The sequence below is a fragment of the Coregonus clupeaformis genome, unplaced genomic scaffold, assembly GCF_020615455.1.
Source record: "Coregonus clupeaformis isolate EN_2021a unplaced genomic scaffold, ASM2061545v1 scaf0087, whole genome shotgun sequence".
In the NCBI taxonomy this organism is placed as follows: domain Eukaryota; kingdom Metazoa; phylum Chordata; class Actinopteri; order Salmoniformes; family Salmonidae; genus Coregonus; species Coregonus clupeaformis.
In genome coordinates this window covers 493,650-516,798 of record NW_025533542.1, presented here as the reverse complement: position 1 = coordinate 516,798, position 23,149 = coordinate 493,650, and the positions used below count along the sequence as shown (strand labels likewise).

Below are 23,149 nucleotides of genomic sequence, written 5' to 3'. Positions count from 1 at the left end.
ATGTACGACACAGTCCCTCTCATCAAGTAAACATATTGGTTAGTAGAGACCTTAATGAATCAGTGCCAACCCACTTTAACTGAGACAGGTCCTACAGACAGGTCTACAGCCCAATATTTTCAACATAGTATTTTTCATTATTGGTCTTAAAACATTGTCTTGAAAGCTGTATTTGTTTTCATAAATAACTTATTGCATTTTCTTATTAGCACAATAAAGGTGGCCATTGATTAAAATGGAATGTCTTTTGAATCAGTTATTGATATTGTAATTTGTTAAAATGCAGGCTTTTATGTAGAAGGTTTCCACATTTTTTGCCAGGCTGTCATTGTGAATAAGGTGTTAAGAATGTGTATTTAATCGACCTGCCTGATAAAATAAAGGTAAATAAACTCATTATACGAGCATTACGTCATTGTTTGTGCTGCTGGTAGAACAAAGGTAAAACTCTGCGGTTGAATGATTCTGTGAACTTGTAGATCAAATAGCCAAAAGGGTGCTAAAACATGAAACAATAGATCTCCATGCTCCACTGGGTAGAGGTGAGGCTCAATGTAAGATCAGATACATTTGGGTATATGTGTGGCAAGACATAGAGGCAGCAACAGAAGAATAGATGATGGAGAGAGACACCAGACAAGACACAGAGACAGCAACAGAATAGGATATGATGGAGAGAGACACCAGACAAGACACAGAAACAGCAACAGAATAAGATATGATGCAGAGAGACACCAGACAAGACACAGAGACAGCAACAGAAGAGTAGATGATGGAGAGAGACACCAGACAAGACACAGACATCAACAGACGAGACACAGACAGCAACAGACGAGACACAGACATCAACAGACAAGACACAGACATTAACAGACAAGACACAGACAGCAACAGACAAGACACAGACAGCAACAGACAAGACACAGACATTAACAGACGAGACACAGACAGCAACAGACGAGACACAGACATCAACAGACAAGACACAGACATCAACAGACAAGACACAGACATCAACAGACAAGACACAGACATCAACAGACGAGACAGAGAAAGTGCCAGAAGAGAGCATATGGAGAGAGAACAGAGGTGGATTGAGAACACAGTAGACCAGGGATGTCAACTAGGTTTGTCCTCGGGCCAAATTCTTTCTGAGCTAATAGTCGGCGGGCCAGAACATAATTAGTATATAATATTAGCACAATTAATTAGCCTACACTACAAATTGAACAACATTTTTAACACACCAGACTAGTACATAATAAATTCAGTGACAATAACATAATAATTTCGATCTGATTACGCTCATAAAATCATATCTCTATTCAAATATGATTTTGTCTATTTCTCTGTGTTGTTCTCAAAAAGTATCAAAAGAAAGGTGGATAAGGAAATTCTAAGTTTCAGGGAAGAATGTACAGAGAGATGTGCGTTCACCTTACCATATTTTCCCAATGCCAAGCCAGTGTGTCTCATTTGCAAAGAAAATGTTGCTGTTTGCAAATAATTCAATCTCGGACGTCATTATGAATCTAAGCATGGAACTTTCAAAGTGGCCTTCCCACCCCAGACAGAGGCTCGACAAGTGGCGATTTTAAATCTTGGGGGGCAAAAAAAAGAGCAAAGCCACAACACTAAACAGTACATTAATTGCACTATAACGGTGACAAATGGTGCCCACAAATTGTTAGGGCCTACATAAAGCTGTCCCAACAGCAGTCCCAACATCTTACCACTGCTACACCTGGCTATCAGTGGAACCTTGTCAGGCAGCGAAACAGTTCATTCAGACCCATTTACTGCCTTTTAAAAAAACATACCTGACATGGCTGACTTGCTTAAACAAATGTGGTTTCTAATGACAATTGAGATGTACAAACTATGGCATAAGGGGACGACAAGCTGATAAGAAGCAATCCGTCATTTCGATTAAGGCATTAATGAGCGAGCTAGGACGGATGTAGTCAATATAACTATTTGTTTAGCACTTTTGAAATGTACAGCGACAGAATTCCGAACATGGGCCGTTCTTACAGTGTTCTGCCTGCACACCAAGTCAGAATCGTAGGATAAATAAAGGGGGCATATAAGCAGACAATGAAAGCTCTTACAATATTCAATGATTACATTTCTCTAAAACAGGCTATAGGCTACATGTGCACCACCAAGTCAGAACAGTAGGCTAAATTATGAGGGGGAAAGGGACCAAATTATTAGGGTGAGGCACATGGGCTACTAACAGCTTACTACACAACATACACTTAGTATTACTTTCTTAGCTACAGTATACATATCTCCCTGGCATATTACATCATTTTTGGACTCACCTTATTGTGCAGAAACATTGAAGCGTTAACTGCAAGCTACACACACTGCTTTTTTGGCTGACATATTCTGTCACTTAAACGGGTTAAATCTCCAGTTACAAGGAAGAGGGAAAACAGTTGTGGACATGGTGGAAAACTTGAGGCCTTTACTAGGAAGCTTGAGTTGTTCGATTTGGACTTGTCATCTAGAAGGCTACTGCACTTCAGCACACTGAAGAAACGACAGGCAGAGGGACCAGGCCGCAGCATTGTCACAGAGGTGATGGAAGATTTCATCAAGCAGCTGACGGACAACCTCTCCACCAGATTTGAAGACTACAGCATGCCCAAGGATATCATTGCGTTTGTACGTGATCCTCTCACAGTCAGCCCAGTTGGAGAATTCTCCTCCCTTGCTAAGAAAACGATACCCTCGCTGGATTAGGCCACAATTCAAACTGAGCTGATTGAATTCCAGACTTCGAGCCAAATTAGGGATGCGCTCATGAGTGCCGAATCCTTGTGTACGTTTTAGGTGGCATGCTCAGAGGAATACAGCACAATAAAGAAACATGCATTTTATGTGCTAAGAATGTTTGGATTGACTTACACCTGCGAGTCCTCCTTTTCCTCTATGAACGCAATATAGACTCACGACAGGAACCGGCTTTCACATAAGTCAATTGAGGACTGCCTGCGCATCAAAATCACACCCGTTCCTGGTGCAAAAACAATGTCCTATCCCGGAGCTCGAGTAAATGACATTACTAAGCTGCTCCCTAATGTACTACGTCAGGAGATGGACATCGATTCTATCGTACTCCATGTGGGTTTTAATGACATTATGAAGGCAGCTCTGAACAGTTGAAACTGGATTTCAAAGAGCTGATTGACTCTCTGCTAGACACTAATAAAACACCCATCATATGGCCCTGTGCCCTCTCTGAATCGTGGCATTGAACGTTTTAGCAGGATTCTTTCTCTTCACAACTGGCTACGTGATTATTGCAGCTCAATGGGTGTAACATTTGTTGACAATTTCAATACCTTTTGGAAACAAAACAAGTTTTATAAGGAGGATGGGATCCACCCAAATCATTTGAGTTCCTGGATCCTTTCACAGCATTATAAAGGCTGTGTTGAGACAATGACTTATCAACGACCCAAGCCCAGCTCAGTTAATCCCTACCATTGTGTCGCTGAGTCATCATAATGATTTAGCAAATGTACATTACACCAGGGGCATTGGTAGACACAATGTAAGTAACCTAATTTATGTCCCTCTGACTGCCCTTAATGCCTCTGCTGATCCTACAGCTATTGTATGCAGCAATCATGTGCCTACGAACCAGATTTATGCTGCTCAGTTAGCACTGAGGCGGTGTGCCCTAGTAGGAAGTCCACTGTGTGCAGCTCACCCTGCACTAACATAAAGAACATGAGAATATATAATTCTGCTAAGCTTCCCAGTGAAGCAATGAAAACAAGCAAGCATCCCAGAAAAGTGCTCAAACTAGCACACATTAACATATGTAGCTTAAGAAACAAGGTTCATGAAATTAATTTAAAAAAAGACAAGAATTGTAATTTTGAATTCCGTAAAGTGAATGTGTAAGAGGTGAAAAAAATATTGTTGTCTATCAACAATGACAAGTCACTGGGGTCTGACAACTTGGATGGAAAATTACTGAGGATAATAGCGGACGATATTGCCACTCCTATTTGCCATATCTTCAATTTAAGCCTACTAGAAAGTGTGTGCCCTCAGGCCTGGAGGGAAACAAAAGTCATTCCACTACCTAAGAATAGTAAAGCCCCCTTTACTGGCTTGAATAGCCGACCAATCAGCCTGTTACCAACCCTTAGTAAAGTTTTGGAAAAAATGTGACCAGATACAATACTATTTTACAGTAAACAAATTGACAACAGACTTTCAGCACGCTTATGGGGAAGGACATTCGACAAGCACAGCACTTACAGAAATTACTGATGATTCGCTGAGAGAAATTGATGATAAAAATATTGTGGGGGCTGTTTTGTTAGACTTCAGTGTGGCTTTTGACATTATCGATCATTGTCTGCTGCTGGAAAAACATATGTGTTATGCTTTACACCCCCTGCTATATTGTGGATACAGAGTTACCTGTCTAACAGAACACAGAGGGTGTTCTTTAATAGAAGCCTCTCCAACATAAACCAGGTAGAATCAGGAATTCCCCAGGGCAGCTGTCTAGGCCCCTTACTTTTTTCAATCTTTACTAACGACATGCCACTGACTTTGAGTAAAGCCAGCGTGTCTATGTATGCGGATGACTCAACACTATACACGTCAGCTACTACAGCGACTAAAATTACTGAAACACTTAACAAAGAGCTGCAGTTAGTTTCAGAATGGGTGGCAAGGAATAAATTAGTCCTAAATATTTCAAAACTAAAAGCATTGTATTTGGGACAAATAATTTACTAAACCCTAAACCTCAACTAAATCTTGCAATAAATAATGTGGAAATTGAGCAAGTTGAAGTGACTTAACTGCTTGGAGTAACCCTGGATTGTAAACTGTCATGGTCAAAACATATTGATACAACAGTAGCTAAGATGGGGAGAAGTCTGTCCATAATAAAGTGTTGCTCTACCTTCTTAACAGCACTATCAACAAGGCAGGTCCTACAGGCTCTAGTTTTGTCGCACCTGGAATACTGTTCAGTCTTGTGGTTAGGTGCCACAAAGAGGTACTTTGGAAAATTGCAATTGGCTCAGAACAGGGCAGTTCGGCTGGCCCTTGGATGTACACAGAGAGCAAACATTAATATCAATGTCAATCTCTCCTGGATCAAAGTGGAGGAGAGATTGACTTCATCACTACTTGTATTTGTGAGAGGTATTGACATTGTGACGTCACGAGAGGCTACACAGCTTTCAGCGGGATTGCTCAAGTAGTGCAAGGAGACAAGGTTCAAACAAAACAAGGATTTATTATAGGTCTTGGGAAATTAACGAAAATATAACAAAATTCTGTTCTCTTGTGGCTCTTTAAGGGTTAACAGTTCAGGGATGTCTCTTCCACATCCAAAATCATAATTCTCACTCGCTCACATAACTTTTCCCCAGCCTTACTGTAGTCCACGTTGCAGCTAGTGGCCAACCCAGCAAAAAGTCCTTCCAAATGTCTCTCACGTATTTCCACAGGTGCATATATCCAAAGGTGAGTATTTCCCAAAGGTAAGTATCTCCAAATCCTTATATTCCTCATGGAAGTGGACGTGCAGCACTCTTGTCCTCCAGAGAGCCCAGGTTGGAGACTGTGTTTCTTCACCCCCCACCCACTCCCTCAGTCTGTCTCTTCCCTTCCAAACCTTCAGCTCATCAGCTCCTGATTTGTTTCAGCTGCGTGGGAAGATTGGCCATAGAGGGGTGGAGTTCCCGACCATACCAGCAGTTGGAGCCATAGCTGTCTGGGTTTGCAGCCACCTCAGGGGGATGTAACGTCCCTCCAGGACACAGCCTCTCGTGACATCACACATCCCCCTCCTCGGGACCGACGTCCTCGTCGGGGTAAAGGCAGCGAAGAAGGCATCACGCCGGGAGAGGGCGTCCGCATTGCCGTGGTGCTTGCCAGCCCTGTGGACAACAGAAAAGTTAAACGGTTGCAAGCTCAAAAACCATCTGGTTACTCTACTGTTTGATTCCTTGTTCTTGGCCATCCACTGCAGAGGGGCGTGATCAGATACCACCATGAAACGTCGGCCCAGGAGATAGAACCGAAGGGACTCCAGGGCCCAGACTACAGCCAGACATTCTTTCTCCACCGTTGAATAGTTCTTCTCTCTTGGAAGTAACTTTCTGCTTAGGTAGAGAATGGGATGTTCTTCACCGTCATGTGCCTGGGTGAGGACAGCACCCAGACCCACCTCCGAAGCATCCGCTTGGACAATGAATTCCTTCTTGAAGTCTGGTGCCACCAGGATCGGACTGGAGCAGAGTGCTCGCTTCAGGTTGAGGAAAGCCGCCTCCGCCGCAGGGTTCCACTTCACCATTCGTGAGTGGCGTTTGGTCGTCAGCTCCGTCAACGGTGCAGCTATGGTAGCAAAATCTGCAATAAAGCGTCTATAGTAGCCAGCGAGGCCCAAAAATGACCTTACTTGCTTCTTGGTGATGGGCTGCGGCCAGTCCTGTATGGCCCGCAGTTTGGCTTCCTGTGGTTTGACCAACCCCCGCCCAATGGTGTACCCCAGGTAGTTTGTCTCACTGAAGGCCAGCTTGCACTTCTTCGGGTTTGCCGTGAGCCCTGCTTCCCTGAGCGAATCCAGCACCGCTTGTACCCGGGGTATGTGGCTGGCCCAATCCGGACTTTGTATAACAACATCATCCAAATAAGCCGCTGCGTACCTCTTGTGGGGCGCAAGGACTCGATCCATCAGGCGTTGGAACGTGGCAGGTGCCCCGTGGAGACCAAACGGAAGTCGGGTATACTGGTAGAGCCCCTCCGGGGTGGCAAAGGCTGTCTTCTCCTTGGACGCCGGGGTCAGGGGCACCTGCCAGTAGCCTTTTGTGAGATCAAGAGTGGTTAGGAAACGAGCATGCCCCAAGGAGTCTATTAAATCATCGACACGAGGCATTGGGTATGCATCAAATTCAGACACTTCATTCAACTTTCGATAGTCATTACAAAATCGTACTGAACCGTCTGGCTTGGGAACTAGTACGATGGGACTTGCCCAGGCACTGTGGGACTCTTCGATTACTCCCAACTCCCGCATCTTCCTTACCTCCTTCTGTATAACCACTTTACGAGCCTCTGGCACGCGGTACGGGCGCTGGTTTACCGTTCGGCCAGGCATGGTGCGGATCTCATGTTGGACCACCTCTGTGTGACCGGGAAGGGAGGAGAAGACATCCTGGTTCTGCTCCACGAGTTCCAGGGCCATCTGTCGTTGATGTGGGGACAGATTTGGACCCAGCTGAACCTCTTCTCGCGCCGGTTCCTTGGTCTCTGTGGGGGGTAGACAGCTGAACATCGCCTCTCTGGCGTGCCACTTCTTTAAAAGGTTAACATGATAAATCTGCTCAGTTTTTCTTTTATCTGGTTGCCTCACCTTGTAGTTTACCTCTCCCATGCGTTCAATGACCTCATATGGTCCTTGCCAGGTTGCCAGGAATTTACACTCAACGGTTGGCACCAGGACCAGCACTCTGTCCCCCGGCTTAAACTCCCTGGGTTGAGCAGATCTGTTGTAGGAGGCTTGCTGTTGCCGCTGACTGGCCTCCAGGTGTTCCCGCATCATGGGATAGATGGCCTTCATTCTCTCCCTCATAGCCCCGACATGGTCGATCAGTGTCCGCTGTTGGCATGGCTGCTCCTCCCAGGCCTCCTTGGCGATGTCGAGCAGTCCTCTGGGTCTGTAGGAAAGCAAGAGCTCAAAGGGTGAAAAACCAGTAGAAGACTGAGGTACCTCTCTCACCGCAAATAATATGTATGGTAACAGCTGATCCCAGTTGCGCCCATCCTCCCCTACCGCTTTCCGCAGCATGGATTTTAGTGTTTTGTTAAAACGTTCGACTAGGCCATCTGTCTGGGGGTGGTAGACCGAGGTTCTCAGCTGTTTGATTTTCAGTAAAGCACAGAGTTCTTTCATCACCCTGGACATGAATGGAGTCCCTTGGTCCGTCAATATCTCTTTTGGGATTCCCAGACTAGTTGAGAGACGGAACAGCTCCTTGGCGATTTGTCTGGATGTAGCCTTCCTCAGCGGAATGGCCTCCGGGTACCGGGATGCATAGTCCAGAATGACCAGAATGTATTGATGTCCCCTGGAACTTTTCGGTAAGGGCCCGACTATGTCTAATCCAATCCTCTCAAAAGGAGTTTCGATAATGGGCAAGGGAATGAGCGGGTTTCTATATGTGGGCTTTGGCGCAACCTGCTGACACTCAGGGCAACTACGGCAGTAGTTCTCTATCTCTTTGTGTACTCCTGGCCAAAAGAAACGTTGCATGATTCTTTCCTTAGTCTTCTCTACCCCCAAGTGGGCCCCCTAGCGGGTGTGTGTGTGCTAGGTTGAGTACTGTGGCCCGATAGGGCTGTGGCACGAGGAGCTGTTCATGCACTTCATCATTTTTCTTGACTATCTGATATACTAACCCCCGGTTTACTGCGAAATGGGGGTAAGTAGGGTTTGTCTTATCACCTAACACTACACCTTCTAATACCTGCACATTTCTTAAGGCATTTGCAAGAGTAGGATCTTGTAATTGAGCCGTACCATACTGGCCTGTGAGAGGGGGAAGCTCTTGGGTGCCTGGGACGTCTTCTTCACTGGAGAACGGAGCACTTTCCTGGGCTGCGTTCTCTTCTCCCGTATCCGGACCAGTCTCGGTGTCGGTCTGGGCACCTGCCATCCCTATCAGAGCCCGGGCGGGAGTGAGTAACTCGGAGGATTGCACCGGAGCCTTCCCAGGATGAGTCTTGCCTCTCCGTTTCCGAGGTACTCGGGTTATCCTCTCCTGAGACTCTCTCCAGAGTGGGTAAAAGGCTGGGCAGTCTCGTCCAATTAGGACAGGGACGGGGAGGGAATCAACCACCCCCGCCGTCGTGTGTATGGTTCCCCGTGTGCTGGTCATTGTAAGTTCAGTAATGGGGTATTCTCTGGTGTCCCCATGGACACAGGAAACTGGGAGGACTTTCCCCGGGGTCAGACACGTTGGGCCCACCAAATCCTTACGCACCAGGGTGACCCGGCTACCAGAATCCAGTAAGGCCTCCACATCATGGTGATTCACAGTTACCGGGCAGGTGGGGGGGTCGATCTGGGCCGCCATCTACGACTCCCAAGAGCGAGGCAAAACGGTGTGTGGGTGCTGAGCTGGAGGACGCCGCAGTGGGCATAGGTTCATCGGCTGGTTTCCCACACTGCCAGGAGATATGTCCCATCTCCCCACACCGGTAACACTGTCGAAGTTTCCCCCTCCTGGTGTACTCTTCTTGGACCCGCCTGGTTTCTGGCTCCCCCTGGAGCCGGGATAAGTCCTGACGTGGCTGGGTTCGAGACCTTGGGGGTCCTTTGGACGGGTTCTTCCCATTTGTGGTGGGGCCGCACTCCTGGGGTCTTTTCGGGAAGCATTCAGCATCTCCGCTGTGGCCTGGTACTTTTCCACAGCTTCCACGGTCAGATCAGCCGTGGTCAAGGCCTGTTGACTGATGAACCGTTTTGCCTCATAAGGCAGGGCGCGTAGGTAACGATCCACCACAACGGCCTCCACCACCGCCGCTGCTGTATTCCTCTGCGGATCCAGCCATTTCCTTGCGATTCGGACAAGTTCATGCATCTGCGCCCGAGGAGGTTGGTCTGGTTGGAAGGTCCAGCTGTGAAAGCGCTGGGCCATACCAAACTTTGTGAGTCCATATCTGCTGAGGATCTCAGACTTCAGGGCATCATAGTCAGTAACCTGGTCAGGGCCCAGGTCCCGGACAGCATTCAGCGATTCCCCGGTTAGAAAGGGGCTAACAGACCAACCCACTGTGGCTTGGGCCAGGCTTCCCTAGTGGCCGTGGCCTCAAATGCATGCAGGTATGCCTCAATGTCATCGGTAGCTCCCATCTTAGATATAAAGTCACTTGCCTTTATTGGGCGGGTATTTTGGACAACCCTCTGTCTCTGCAACTGCAATTCCTCTGCCTTCAGAAGGTTGGCTTTCTTTTGCTCCTCCAAGAGAGCCACGTTTGCTTGCATCTGGGCTTGCTGGCCAGCAACAAGGGCTTTCAATATGTCCTCCATTTCAGTCGGCGGGGAGCCTACGGCCAACTTGGAAAACTGGGTGATCAAACCTTCGGTATCCTCCTCTGACATGCACTATTAACGCTTGAGCTTGCCAGCATTCTCCACCATCTGTGACGTCACGAGAGGCTACACAGCTTTCAGCGGGATTGCTCAAGTAGTGCAAGGAGACAAGGTTCAAACAAAACAAGGATTTATTATAGGTCTTGGGAAATTAACGAAAATATAACAAAATTCTGTTCTCTTGTGGCTCTTTAAGGGTTAACAGTTCAGGGATGTCTCTTCCACATCCAAAATCATAATTCTCACTCGCTCACATAACTTTTCCCCAGCCTTACTGTAGTCCACGTTGCAGCTAGTGGCCAACCCAGCAAAAAGTCCTTCCAAATGTCTCTCACGTATTTCCACAGGTGCATATATCCAAAGGTGAGTATTTCCCAAAGGTAAGTATCTCCAAATCCTTATATTCCTCATGGAAGTGGACGTGCAGCACTCTTGTCCTCCAGAGAGCCCAGGTTGGAGACTGTGTTTCTTCACCCCCCACCCACTCCCTCAGTCTGTCTCTTCCCTTCCAAACCTTCAGCTCATCAGCTCCTGATTTGTTTCAGCTGCGTGGGAAGATTGGCCATAGAGGGGTGGAGTTCCCGACCATACCAGCAGATGGAGCCATAGCTGTCTGGGTTTGCAGCCACCTCAGGGGGATGTAACGTCCCTCCAGGACACAGCCTCTCGTGACATCACAACATGTTGAAAGCACCGAGCTGTCTGTTTAAACGACTAGCACACAGCTCGGACACCCATGCATACCCCACATGTCACCAGCGGTCTCTTCACAGTCCCCAAGTCCAGAACAGACTATGGGAGGTGCACAGTACTACATAGAGCCATGACTACATGGAACTCTATTCCACATCAGGTAATTGATGCAAGCAGTAGAATCAGATTTTAAAAAACAGATAGAATCAGATTTAAAAAACAGATAAAAATACACCTTGTGGAACAGCGGGGACTGTGAAGCAACACAAACATAGGCGCAGACACATGCATACACACACATGATAACATACGCACTATACACACACCTACACATGGATATTGTGTTGTAGATATGTGGTAGTGGAGTAGGGGCCTGAGGGCATACACTTAGTGTGTTGTGAAATCTGTTATGAATGTATTGTAATGTTTTTAAAAGTGTATAACTGCCTTAATTTTGTCAGACCCCAGGAATCCATAATAAATACAAATCTTACGCGACATCCACAAGATTGTGTCCGAGGGAAATGCAACTTTTCCCATTGAGTAAGTAACTTAGTGGCCTATATGACTGTATTTAGTAAATACTAACATTATTGTGAGTGCTTATCCAGGGATATTTAGGTCTCAAGCTGACAGTATTTTCTGTTTGTTCTGTAGTTCCAGGAGCAGGCTATCCCGATACAGGCATTCAGATGCAGACATAGCCTTTTATTCTTTAAATGATTGTTTTATGTAGGATGCTAAATTTTTGGCCAGTTGTAATTGTAAGTAGGCCTAATAAATAAATAAAAATCCCACTTCTATTATGCCATATTTCTTTTTATTGTGAAATATGCTGTAAACCCTTATAGCCTACCTCAGCCAGTTAAGTTATTTTATATAGGACTCTGAAGACATAGACTCCAAATAGATCCTCTTGCTGTTTGTAAAGTCAAATTAAAATGAAGATTATTGTTGAAATGAATTACTCGACTGGTGTAGGTTTTCTCCATCTGTTGCTATGCAACACTTGCATAACAACTTCGCTATATTTTCAGCACCAGGCGCTGTTCACCTCCTATTGAATGAAGTTAAAATGTAACTATTGTATTATTTAGGTAGGGTAACTTCCTTCTTGGGACATTGCATTTGGGAGTTTTTGCATCTCGGGTCTGAGATTTCTTTATTATAATAATTTGTTTAAATGAAAAAATATTCATTATTAATTTAGGGGGCTTTGGGGGGCCAAATAATATTGCTGGCGGGCTAGATTTGGCCCACGGGCCACCAGTTGGGGAACCCTGCAGTAGACTGTATTACCTCAAGCTGCTCTATAGATTCTAATTACACTGCATAAAATTATTAATGCAACATGTAAAGTGTTGGTCCCATGTTCCATGAGCTGAAATAAAAAGATCCCAGACAATCAGATTGCCTCATTGGACAAGTCAGAGTCTATGTTTGAAGTTGTTGAGTGGTTTTTGGCAATACGCTGTAGATGTACAGTATGTGTTCCAGAGTAGAGAGTAGAGAGGGTTCCGGAATAGAGAGACCCACAGTAGCAACTGTAATTGAGTACTGGCAGTTTCTCCTGTGGCAGGTGGGAAGGTGCAAATTACCTGAAAAATATCTAATCTCTCAAAGTTCTAATCTCTCAATGTTCATCTCAAAGTGTACCAAATTCATGCATTTAGCTGTTGAAATTCCTTCTTTTTTTTGCCGGGGGAGAATGCCCCCGGACTCCCCTACTGTCTTCAACTCCTAGAAAAGCCCCTGCCAGTGAGGAAGAGGCACTGCAAGAGGTTTCACTCTCTCCAACATAAATTATGTCCACGCGGGAATACAGCGTTATTCAATGCATTTCTATAGGCTTAATATGCAGACATAAGCTTGTCACCTTCCTTCCCACCTTTGGGACAACGTCTCCCATTCTTAGGGCGGAGACATGAGCATCTAGTCATTATCCAAATACATTACATTGTTACAGCTGTCAAGCTTATGGGGATGTGGCAGCAGCGTGTAGGAGAGAGTTTCCTAGGTGTGCAGAAGGGCATGAGACAAAGGAATGTGTAGCATTGGGGGAAGAAGTGGTATGTGTTAATTGTAGGGGTACCCATGGGGCTGGGGATCAGAAATGTCCGGTGAGAGAGAGGCAGGTTGAGGTTACCAGGGTTAGAGTAGTGCAGAAGTTGCCTTATGCTGAGGCAGTGAAGAAAGTAGAGGAAGATGGGTCAAGGAGTGCGGTGATTAGTAGATCTGTGCCAGTACAGATGGTTAGCCAACAAGTGATACTGTATATGCTTCAGTAAGATTGGATTTTTAGCGTTTATAGCAATGGTTATCAACTGTACCGCAGGGATGGAACATAAGTCGCAGAAAATTGAGGTTGTGGTGGCAGCTGTAGAGAAGTATTTGGGTGTACGAGATTTGACGTCATGAGAGTTACAGGGTGTGTTGAGTGGTGGTGTCCTGTCCTTTCAGCTGTGGCCTGAGGTACAACTAGATAGATTTAGTGGAGTAGGGTGGTGGGTTTCTAATGAGTGTAGGGTTAGATTGTAGGGTATTTTGTTCATTTACTAACTTTTTTCAAGCAAAGTATAAGGGAGTTATACTCCAGTCTAGTAGGTGGCGGTAATGCAACATGTATTGGATGCCAACCGCCGTTAAACCTCAATGAAGAAGAAGACCTCGTCATTCTATACAGATCTCTGTTTATACCATAGAATAATACATTGAACGATTCTGCTTGCTCTCACTGGATCTCATCACTTGCAGCCAAATAATTGCAGAAAATTAATTGTTCAGGTATTTTTTACATTTTAAATGGGACCTTGTATTTGGGTATGTAAACTAACGAATTCCATGAATCTGCAGTGGTTGCCGCGGTCTGTCTTCCTTGTTGTTTTCCCAGCAAGTTAGCCATTAGCCAACTAGATAGTTAGCTGGTTAAACATCCCTCCAACCCGTTTGTATAGCTAGCTAGCTAACTCCAGTTCAGGGTAACAGTTCAGGGTAACAGCTAAACTACCTGACTACCGGTTTATGCTAAACCCATTCCATGAATCTGCAGTGGTTGCCGCTGCCTAGCTTTGTTGTTGTTTTCCCAGCTAGCCATTAGCAAGATAGATAGTTAGCTAACTATACCCCTCTAACCCGTTTGTATAGCTAGGTTGCTAACTTCAGTGCAGGGTAACGGTGGACGTGTGACTTGCGTTTGGTAGCCAGCTATCGTCTCATTGTGAGCGAAATAACTAGCGAGGAATTAGCTAGCTAGCTAAATTAGCTGGACCAACCGTTGCTAATGAGCAACTGGCTACCGGTTTATGCTAATCCCTGTTGGACGTGATGTGTGGTTAGCTCGTTTAGCTACATATTTGTGTGGTCTTTTCTGGAGCAATCCCACGAAAGATCAATTTGTGAAAACCACCCTCAACTATTTGGGTCTCCACTTTTAGATCTACCCAGCCTACCATGTCAGAACCGGGTTCTGGCTGTGGTGTTCCAGCCCAGAGAAGCTCACAGCGGGGTCCAGAGATGCTGTCAGTGAAGCTGGAGGACTGCAGTCAAACACTCGAACTCAATGTGATTGTGAAAGAGGAGGAGGAGGAGAGAGAAATCAAGGAAGAGGACGAAGAAAACTGTGACTCAGGTAAGTTCTGGCTGTCTTTTCTCACTAGCACAGACTTTGCTGATAGCTACTTTATTGAGGAAAAATGTACTTACTATGATTGAGATATGTGGTTGTCTCACCTACTTAAGATGGATGCACTAACTGCAAGTCAATCTGGTTAAGCGTGTCTGCTAAAATGACTAAAATTGAAAAATGTTCAGACTTACATCCTCTTTGACTTGAGTTCAGGCTGTGTTTGGGAGGGAGGACGAATTTATTTATCCCCAAACATTATAATATTTTATATCTTTCATCTGTGTTATCGCTCTGTGATACAAAGCAACAAGCCCCTTGTAAAGTCTTTCTTTCAATGCTCTGTTAATGTACCAGCCCTCCGGCTCACATCTCGACAAATTAAAGAGCAATTGAACGCAAAAAACATATTCTCTGGTTGAAAATGGCTTATGTGGCATCGATATTAGTCAAACATTTATTCCACTTTCAAAATTGACTAAAGTGTAAGTAGGATAATTTTGGTGATAAAGTATATTCCATAACAGATTTGTGTAACTGAGGTCGTAATGACTTACATGAGGGTTGTGTTTGGATTACAATCGTGCCCACTAACACAGCTGTGCTGATTGCGCTCTATCCAATCGTAGCCTCCAGACAGTGAGACAGACCTGGCCAATACGCAGCGCCTCGCACTTGGACTTGTTTACATAAGACAACAGGTCGCCATGTTATGTTGAAAGAACCCTTGGCCCCTAAGCCCTTTATGGAGTGGCCACTTGCTGATGTGTTTAATAGGGATCACCAGGCCTCAAATTTCCTGGGCCATCGATGCCCCCTTGTGTGGCCGTAATGCCCCCTAAAAAAAATCCATGCCTTCCGGCCAAAGTGTCCGTTGTGCCCTTGGCCTGAATATAATAATTATGATTCCCTTCTCATGACTGCCAATCGCCCTGCTCCGAAGCACGTCACTCACATGGCTCTCTCAGATATCTCAATTGTTATTAGCCAATGCCCGTCATGTGGTCGGGTCCTTCTCACAGGCGTCGCAGCTCCGAGGTAGGCTACTAGTGAAAACCGACACATCCGGGATGCAACGGCGCGCCTCCTTCTTATCGAATTCCAAGACGCATATTGAAGATGTTAGAAGAAATGTCCACATTTTACTTTTGGTCAGCCAACAAGATGAGTAACTAAAAGTCTACTCCTTTTGCTATGTCAATCTACTATCCCCCATAGTACAAAAGTTGACCTATTCTATTGGTCAGCTTGTTGTTCTGTGCGATAAATAAATATTCCAAACAGACTCTGGGACAGTTGTGGGACGATAGATCCTAAATCAATACAACCACTGTACATCAAAACACCATTTAAAAGCAATGAGGCTGATCAAAATGTTTAGCTTAAAAAAATTGATAAAGTATTATTTCTTCACATTATAAGCGCAGCAATTCGCACACGGCAGGAGGCTATAAGCGTTTATGGCTACATTTTCTGGCACCTCCATCCTGTCAGCATCGGTCTGGACAAGACAGGTTGTAGCCAATACCATAGTCTATCACCTACACTTTGCCATGTAGGCTAATTTATTTATGTACATTGACATACACTTATGTTTTTCTTAACACAATAGCTAGTTTTTCGGTTTTCAAATCAATTTAATTGGCTATTTTGGTTAATGGCCATGGTGCCCTAGTAGATGGCCTTGGTGCCCTGGCAGACTGGGCACCTCTTGAAGGTCACATGGCCTTGCCCCCAAAATCACAACATTTCAGGCCTGGTGATCACTCCAGTCGGCCACTGTTTTGGGCGAAATGAGAATTGAGAAGATGCACACTTGCATTCCAACTGCCACTTGTCAATATTCCAAAATTCCCATTCGCGAGCATCTTGTGTCCCGCCGCGACCTGTTTTGTAACATGATTCACTATGAAATACTGCCAGACGTACACATACTCTGGTAATAGGTAGTGAGAAAGTTGTAAGAAACAAAACGGCACCGAAGCGTCACGCGTCACCGCTCGCCAGCGACTTGATAAGCTGATTGAGCTAACGTGGCCTGCCTGCTCAATGTGCCTGCTTCATTGACAAACACAGAGATGGAACTTGGCTAGCTAGCTAAATTTTTAGATTTTTAGGAACGTATAAACAGCGTGTAGCTTGTGCCTTATTTACGATAGTTTGACAGCTTGCTGATGATGAAGTTGTAGACATGTTCTCAGAAATCAGTCCTGAGCGTAGCCAGCAGCAGCTGACTCAATACTGTATGCAGTGCACTGACTTCTTAATGCCCTTTTTTTACTTGAGAAATACTGCACCAAACACCTTAGCTCGACGTAAAGTGTGCAACTAAGAACTCCTTGGCAAAACGACGACATGAATTACAGATATAATTATATACAGTACCAGTCAAAGGTTTGGACACACCTACTCATTCCAGGGTTTTTCTTTATTTTTTACTATTTTCTACATTGTAGAATAATAGTGAAGACATCAAAACTATGAAATAACACATATGGAATCTTGTCGTAACTAAAAAATATATTTTATATTTCAGATTCTTCAAAGTAGCCACCCTTTGCCTTGATGACAGCTTTGCACACTCGTGGCATTCTCTCAACCAGCTTCACCTGGAATGCATCCCACATATGCTGAGCACTTGTTGGCTGCTTTTCCTTCACTCTGCGGTCCGACTCATCCCAAATCATCTCAATTGGGTTGAGGTCGGGGGATTGTGGAGGCCAGGTCATCTGATGCAGCACTCCATCACTCTCCTTGGTCAAATAGCCCTTACACAGTCTGGAGGTGTGTTGGGTCATTGTCCTGTTGAAAAACAAATGATAGTCCCACTAAGCCCAAACTAGATGGGATGGCATATCACTGCAGAATGCTGTGGTAGCCATGCTGGTTAAGTGTGCCTTGAATTCTAAATAAATCACAGACAGTGTCACCAGCAAAGCACCCCCACACCATAACACCTCCTCCTCCATGCTTTACGGTGGGAAATACACATGCAGAGATAATCCATTCACCCACACCGCGTCTCACAAAGCCACGGCGGTGGGAACCAAAAATCTCACATTTGGACTCCAGACCAAAGGACACATTTCCACTGGTCTAATGTCCATTGCTCGTGTTTCTTGGCCCAAGCAAGTCTCTTCTTCTTATTGGTGTCCTTTAGTAGTGGTTTCTTTGCAGCAATTTGACCATGAAGGCCTGATTCACACAGTCTCCTCTGAACAGTTGATGTTGAGATGTGTCTGTGACTTGAACTCTGTGAAGCATTTATTTGGGCTGCAATTTCTGAGGCTGGTAACTCTAATGAACTTATCCTCTGCAGCAGAGTTAACTCTGGGTCTTCCATTCCTGAGTGCCAGTTTCATCATAGCGCTTGATGGTTTTGCGACTGCACTTGAAGAAAGTTCTTGAAATATTCCGGATTGACTGACCTTCATGTCTTAAAGTAATGATGGACTGTCATTTCTCTTTGCTTATTTGAGCTGTTCTTGCCATAATATGGACTTGGTCTTTTACCAAATAGGGCTATCTTCTGTATACCCCCCCCTACCTTGTCACAACACAACCGATTGGCTCAAACACAGTAAGAAGGAAAGAAATTCCACAAATTAACTTTTAAGAATGCACACCTGTTAATTGAAATGCATTCCAGGTGACTACCTCATGAAGCTGGTTGAGAGAATGCCAAGAGTGTGCAAAGCTGTCATCAAGGCAAAGGGTGGCTACTTGAAGAATCTCAAATATAAAATATAGTTTGATTTGTTTAACACTTTTGATTACTACATGATTCCATATGTTATTTCATAGTTTTGATGTCTTCACTATTATTCTACAATGTAGAACATTTTAAAAATAAAGAAAAACCCTTGAATGAGTAGGTGTGTCCAAACTTTTGACTGGTACTGAATATTAGACAGTAAGGAAATCAGAGGGGGAGACAGGCAAGTAGGAGAGAAACAGTGGGAAGGGTATTGAACCCTGGTCTCTGGTGGGGAGTCTTCTATGTGATTGGTGAAGGGGACTGTTACCACTACATCACTGCACTAAATACAGATTTCTTGATTTATCTGAGATTAATTCGGACTAATTTGAGGAAGTGGTAGGCTATGTTGTTGCTACCGTGACTCAAGAGGGACAAACAACAGTAACTGCCAGAGTACGATATGCGAACCCAAATCTAGTTTGTTCCCCCGTTTAAGGTTCAATCCTGCCTTTGTTCCGCTTTCTGTTTCTTACCCAATACGTGTTCATGTTCTTACAGGAGAGAGCTCCAACCCAGGCTCAGACAGCAAGTCCAGTCCCACAGCATCAGGAAATCATAAACAATGCAGACAGAAGCCCCAACCCTGCTGTAGCGACAGTTTTATTTGTCCAACTCACCTCAAATCAAACAAACAGACTCCCAAAAGAAGAAAGAGATGCCCCTGCTCCCAATGTGGGAAGAGTTTCAATCGGACAGGAGACCTAAAGCGTCATCAGAGATCACACAGTAAAAATAAGCCTTACCACTGCGCTCGATGTGGGGAGGGATTCACTCAGCTAGGAAGTCTAAAAAGTCATCAGAGAATACATACAGGGGAGAAGCCTTACCACTGCTCCCAGTGTGGGAAGAGCTTTAATCGTTCAGGAAACCTTACAGAACATCAAAGAGTACATACAGGGGAGAAGCCTCACCACTGCACCCAATGTGGGAAGTGTTTCAGTCGGGCAGGAATTCTAAAGAGTCATAAGAGAACTCACACAGGAGAGAAACCTTTCCACTGCTCTGCTTGTGGGAAGAGTTTTACAAGGGAAGTAAGCCTAAAGAATCATCAAAGAGTACACACCGGAGAGAAACCTTTCCTCTGCTCCACATGTGGGAGGGGTTTCAGTGAGAAAGTAAACCTTAATAGACACGAGAGAGTACATAGTGAAGAGAAGCCTTACCACTGCACCACATGTGGGAAGAGCTTTAATCACTCAGGAAGCCTTAAGGAACACCAGAGAATACATACAGGGGAGAAACCTTACCACTGCACTCAGTGTGGAAAGAATTTTCGTTTTGCTGGAGATCTAAAGAATCATCAGAGATCACACAGTAAGGAGAAGCCTTACCACTGCTCTCTTTGTGGGAAGAGTTTCAATCAACCAGGAAACCTAAAGAGTCATCAGCGAATACACATAGAAGTGAAGCCTACTTGTACTCTCAATGTGATTGTCAAAGAGGAGGATGGTGAGAGTGAAATCAATAAGGTAAAGAGAGAAGTTGAAGAAAATAATGGTGTAGTTGACCCAGGTACATCAAGACTACCTGGTCGAGGGAGTTACCCCTGCCCTCAATGTGGGAAGAATTTTAGTTCCTCAAGTAATCTAAAGAATCATCAAAGAGTACACACAGGAGAGAAACCTTTCCACTGCTCAGCATGTGGGAAGCGTTTCCGTGAGAAAGCACACCTTAAGAGACATGAGATAGTGCATAGTGGAGAGAAGCCTTACCACTGCTTCCAATGTGGGAAGAGTTTCCGTGAGGCAGATACCCTACAGAAACACCAGAGAATTCACACAGGAAAGAAGCCTCACCACTGCTCTCTTTGTGGGAAGAGCTTTAATCATTCAGGAAGTCTTAAGGAACATCAAAGAATACATAGTGGGGAGAAGCCTTACCACTGCACCCAATGTGGGAAGAGCTTCAATCATTCAGGAACCTTTAAGAAACATCGGCAAAGACACATTGGAGAGAAACCTACCTGTAATTTCAATGTGATTGTCAAAGAGGAGGAGGGTGACGATACTCTCAATGTGATTGTCAAAGAGGAAGATGGTGACTGTACTCTTAATGTGATTGTCAAAGAGGAGGAGGGTGAGAGGGAAATCGATGAGAAGGAAAAGAGAGAAGTTGAGGAAGAGGAGGACAATAGTGGTGTAGTTGACCCAGGTACATCAAGACTACCTGGTCGTGGTCGTTACCCCTGCCCTCAATGTGGGAAGAATTTTAGTTCCTCAAGTAATCTAAAGAATCATCAAAGAGTACACACAGGAGAGAAACCTTTCCACTGCTCAGCATGTGGGAAGAGTTTCAGTGAGAAAGCAAACCTTAAGAGACATGAGATAGTACATGAGAAGGAAAAGAGAGAAGTTGAGGAAGAGGGGGAAAATAATGGTGTAGTTGACCCAGATTCATCAAGACTACCTGGACGTGGGATTTACCCCTGTCCTCAATGTGGGAAGAATTTTAGTTCCCCAAGTAATCTAAAGAATCATCAAAAAGTACACACTGGAGAGAAGCCTTACCACTGCTCCCAATGTGGGAAGAGTTTCAGTGAGAAAGCAAACCTTAAGAGACACGAGATAGTGCACAGTGGAGAGAAGCCTTACCACTGCACCCAATGTGGGAAGAATTTCCGTGTGGCAGATACCCTACAGAAACACCAGAGAATCCACACAGGAGAGAAGCCTAACCACTGCTATTTTTGTGGGAAGGGCTTTGATAATTTAGGAAGCCTTAAGGAACATCAAAGAATACACAGTGGAGAGAAGCCTTACCACTGCACCCAATGTGGGAAGAGCTTCAATTATTCAGGAAATTTTAAGAAACATCAAAGAATACATATGGGAGAGAATCCTACTTTTACTCGCAATGTGATTGTCAAAGAGGAGGAGGGAGAACAGATACACATTAAGGAAGAAGAAGGAGAAGTTGAGGTAGAGGAGAGAGAAGTGAAGGAAGAGGCGACATAAGCTAACTCCATAGGAATGTAAAGGCACGCTGTCCTGTCCTTGCAATGCTGTGTCAGTACGGGCTTGGGAAGCAACATTGAGGGCGATCTCCATTTTAAAGTAGTCCATATCTTCTTCTACTTCTATGAGTGTATTGGAAGGTAGCAAATAAACTGAAGAGGTACACATCACCACCACCTATTATGGTGGAGTGTGTATAATCTGAACAGGTTCAAAGCCATGGTTGGTAATATACTGCTACCTGCAGTTATGGAATGTTAGCTGAGGAGTATAATTCATTGGGTGACTCCTTCTGCTGATCTGGATGGAATTATGCGATCCTTCTTTAACCGATTGGAAGTCCCACCCAGTTTGACTACTTCAAAATGGTGAAAGTCCTCAATGGTGCTGCCCATGTGATATAAATCTGTAAAGCATGTATTTTTAGTGATCCAATTGACATTTTAGTAGATGCTCTTATCCAGAGCGATTTACAATTAGTGAGTGCATACATTTTTCATACTGGCCCCCCCGTGGGCTGCGTTCCAGGACACAGATTCATGCTGGGAGTGAATACAGGGACTGCCCATGTGATATAAATTATATCTGTATATAGGCTGCGTTCCAGGACACAGATTCATGCTGGGAGTTAATCTGACCGGGTGGGGTTGTCGACAATGCAGCTTTTAAAGGCAATTTCCGACTGAGCAAACGGCAGCATAAGATCCGCGCGAATGTGGGAACGTTGCCTTTTAAAAGTCGGATTGAATCCCGGCTTCAGTCTAGTCATGGTAAAAACATTACATATTTCTTCCATTTTATTTTCTTCCATTTAGCAGAAGCTTTTATCCAAAGTGATTTTCTTCTGGATGCATTTCCACAGACGACACAATAAACAACAATATCTAAACACATTAAAGGGCCAATCCCAAAGTTGAACCAATAACAAAGCGACCACCCTTGTTTTGGTATAAAGCTGAAGGATGGGCCTGGAGAAATGTAACCACTCTCACATTAATAGTCACAATTAACCGTCCATGATCTCAAGAATGATCATTTTAACCATGTTTTGGGCTATACAGTGTGTTTGTTTACATTTACAATGTTTCCAAACATTGGAGGAAAACAAGCTTATATTTTGGGTTCTGATGGGGTGTGACAGTTGAAATAATCTCACAAGGCATTATAGGTTAATAGTCTTCAAGAATCAACAGGGATATACAGTAGACTTCATTTATATGTCAAGAAATTGATGTTGCAACAGCAGACTGCCCCTTTAAACACCACAGAATCATAAAGTAACATAGAGACATTTACATACACCATTAAAACACTTCCCAGTCACATAGGCCAGATAGGCCTCGAGCTTACTTTGTTGTTAAACAACGTCTTTGCTTTACTTTTTAAACTGATGAGTGAGATGTGTAATGGCACATTTGGAACACTATTACATGCTGTACAAGGTCATTGAGAAGTTCATCCAGAATACAACCTGTCCCGCCGCCTTCCTGTTTAAACGAGTAGTACAGCATCGAAGAAAAATGCCCTGTGGGCTATTCTATTGGGTACAAAATAAGGCCATAGAATCATCCCACTGGGCATAGACGTCAGTTCAACGTCTAGTTTTAATCTATATTTGGTTGAGTTTTCAACTAATGTGAAATCAACAAAACATTTCACCATGTCATTGGATTTAGGTCAAAAGTTGAGTGAAAAGAAATACGAAATTCCCTTACATTAAAAACTTTTCTCAAATCCAATCAGTTTTCCACGTTGATTCAACATCATCACATTGAAGATTTTGGTTGAAATGATGTGGAAACCGTTTTTGCCCAGTTTTTGCCCAGTGGGATTGTGACTTTTTTTTTTTTTTTACTCAGGAGAAGGGCTGGTTTGGATTGACCTCAACTAAACAATATGAGTGTATTGTTATGTCATAATCTCCCGAGTGGCGCAGTGGTCTAAGGCACTGCATCGCAGTGCTAGCTGTGCCACTA

The 23,149-nt window shown here is 44.5% G+C and overlaps 1 protein-coding gene across 1 annotated transcript; it reads left to right on the top strand.

The window, feature by feature from the left end:
• Positions 1-13,511: 13,511 nt before the first annotated feature.
• On the top strand, positions 13,512-23,149 carry LOC121557808 (zinc finger protein 271-like). The gene is made up of 3 exons (XM_041871270.2): positions 13,512-13,621; positions 14,272-14,465; positions 18,718-23,149. Exons 2-3 carry the CDS (start codon positions 14,288-14,290, stop codon positions 21,171-21,173), a joined length of 2,634 nt encoding a protein of 877 aa, XP_041727204.1. The 5' UTR covers positions 13,512-13,621; positions 14,272-14,287; the 3' UTR covers positions 21,174-23,149.

What these genes read in the sequence shown, in the direction of transcription:
- LOC121557808 (XM_041871270.2), top strand. Translation starts at nt 14,288, where the DNA reads ATGTCAGAACCGGGTTCTGGCTGTGGTGTTCCAGCCCAGAGAAGCTCA. An exon ending in CGAAGAAAACTGTGACTCAG is followed by an intron (nt 14,466 to 18,717) that starts GTAAGTTCTGGC and finishes ATGTTCTTACAG; the next exon opens with GAGAGAGCTCCAACCCAGGC.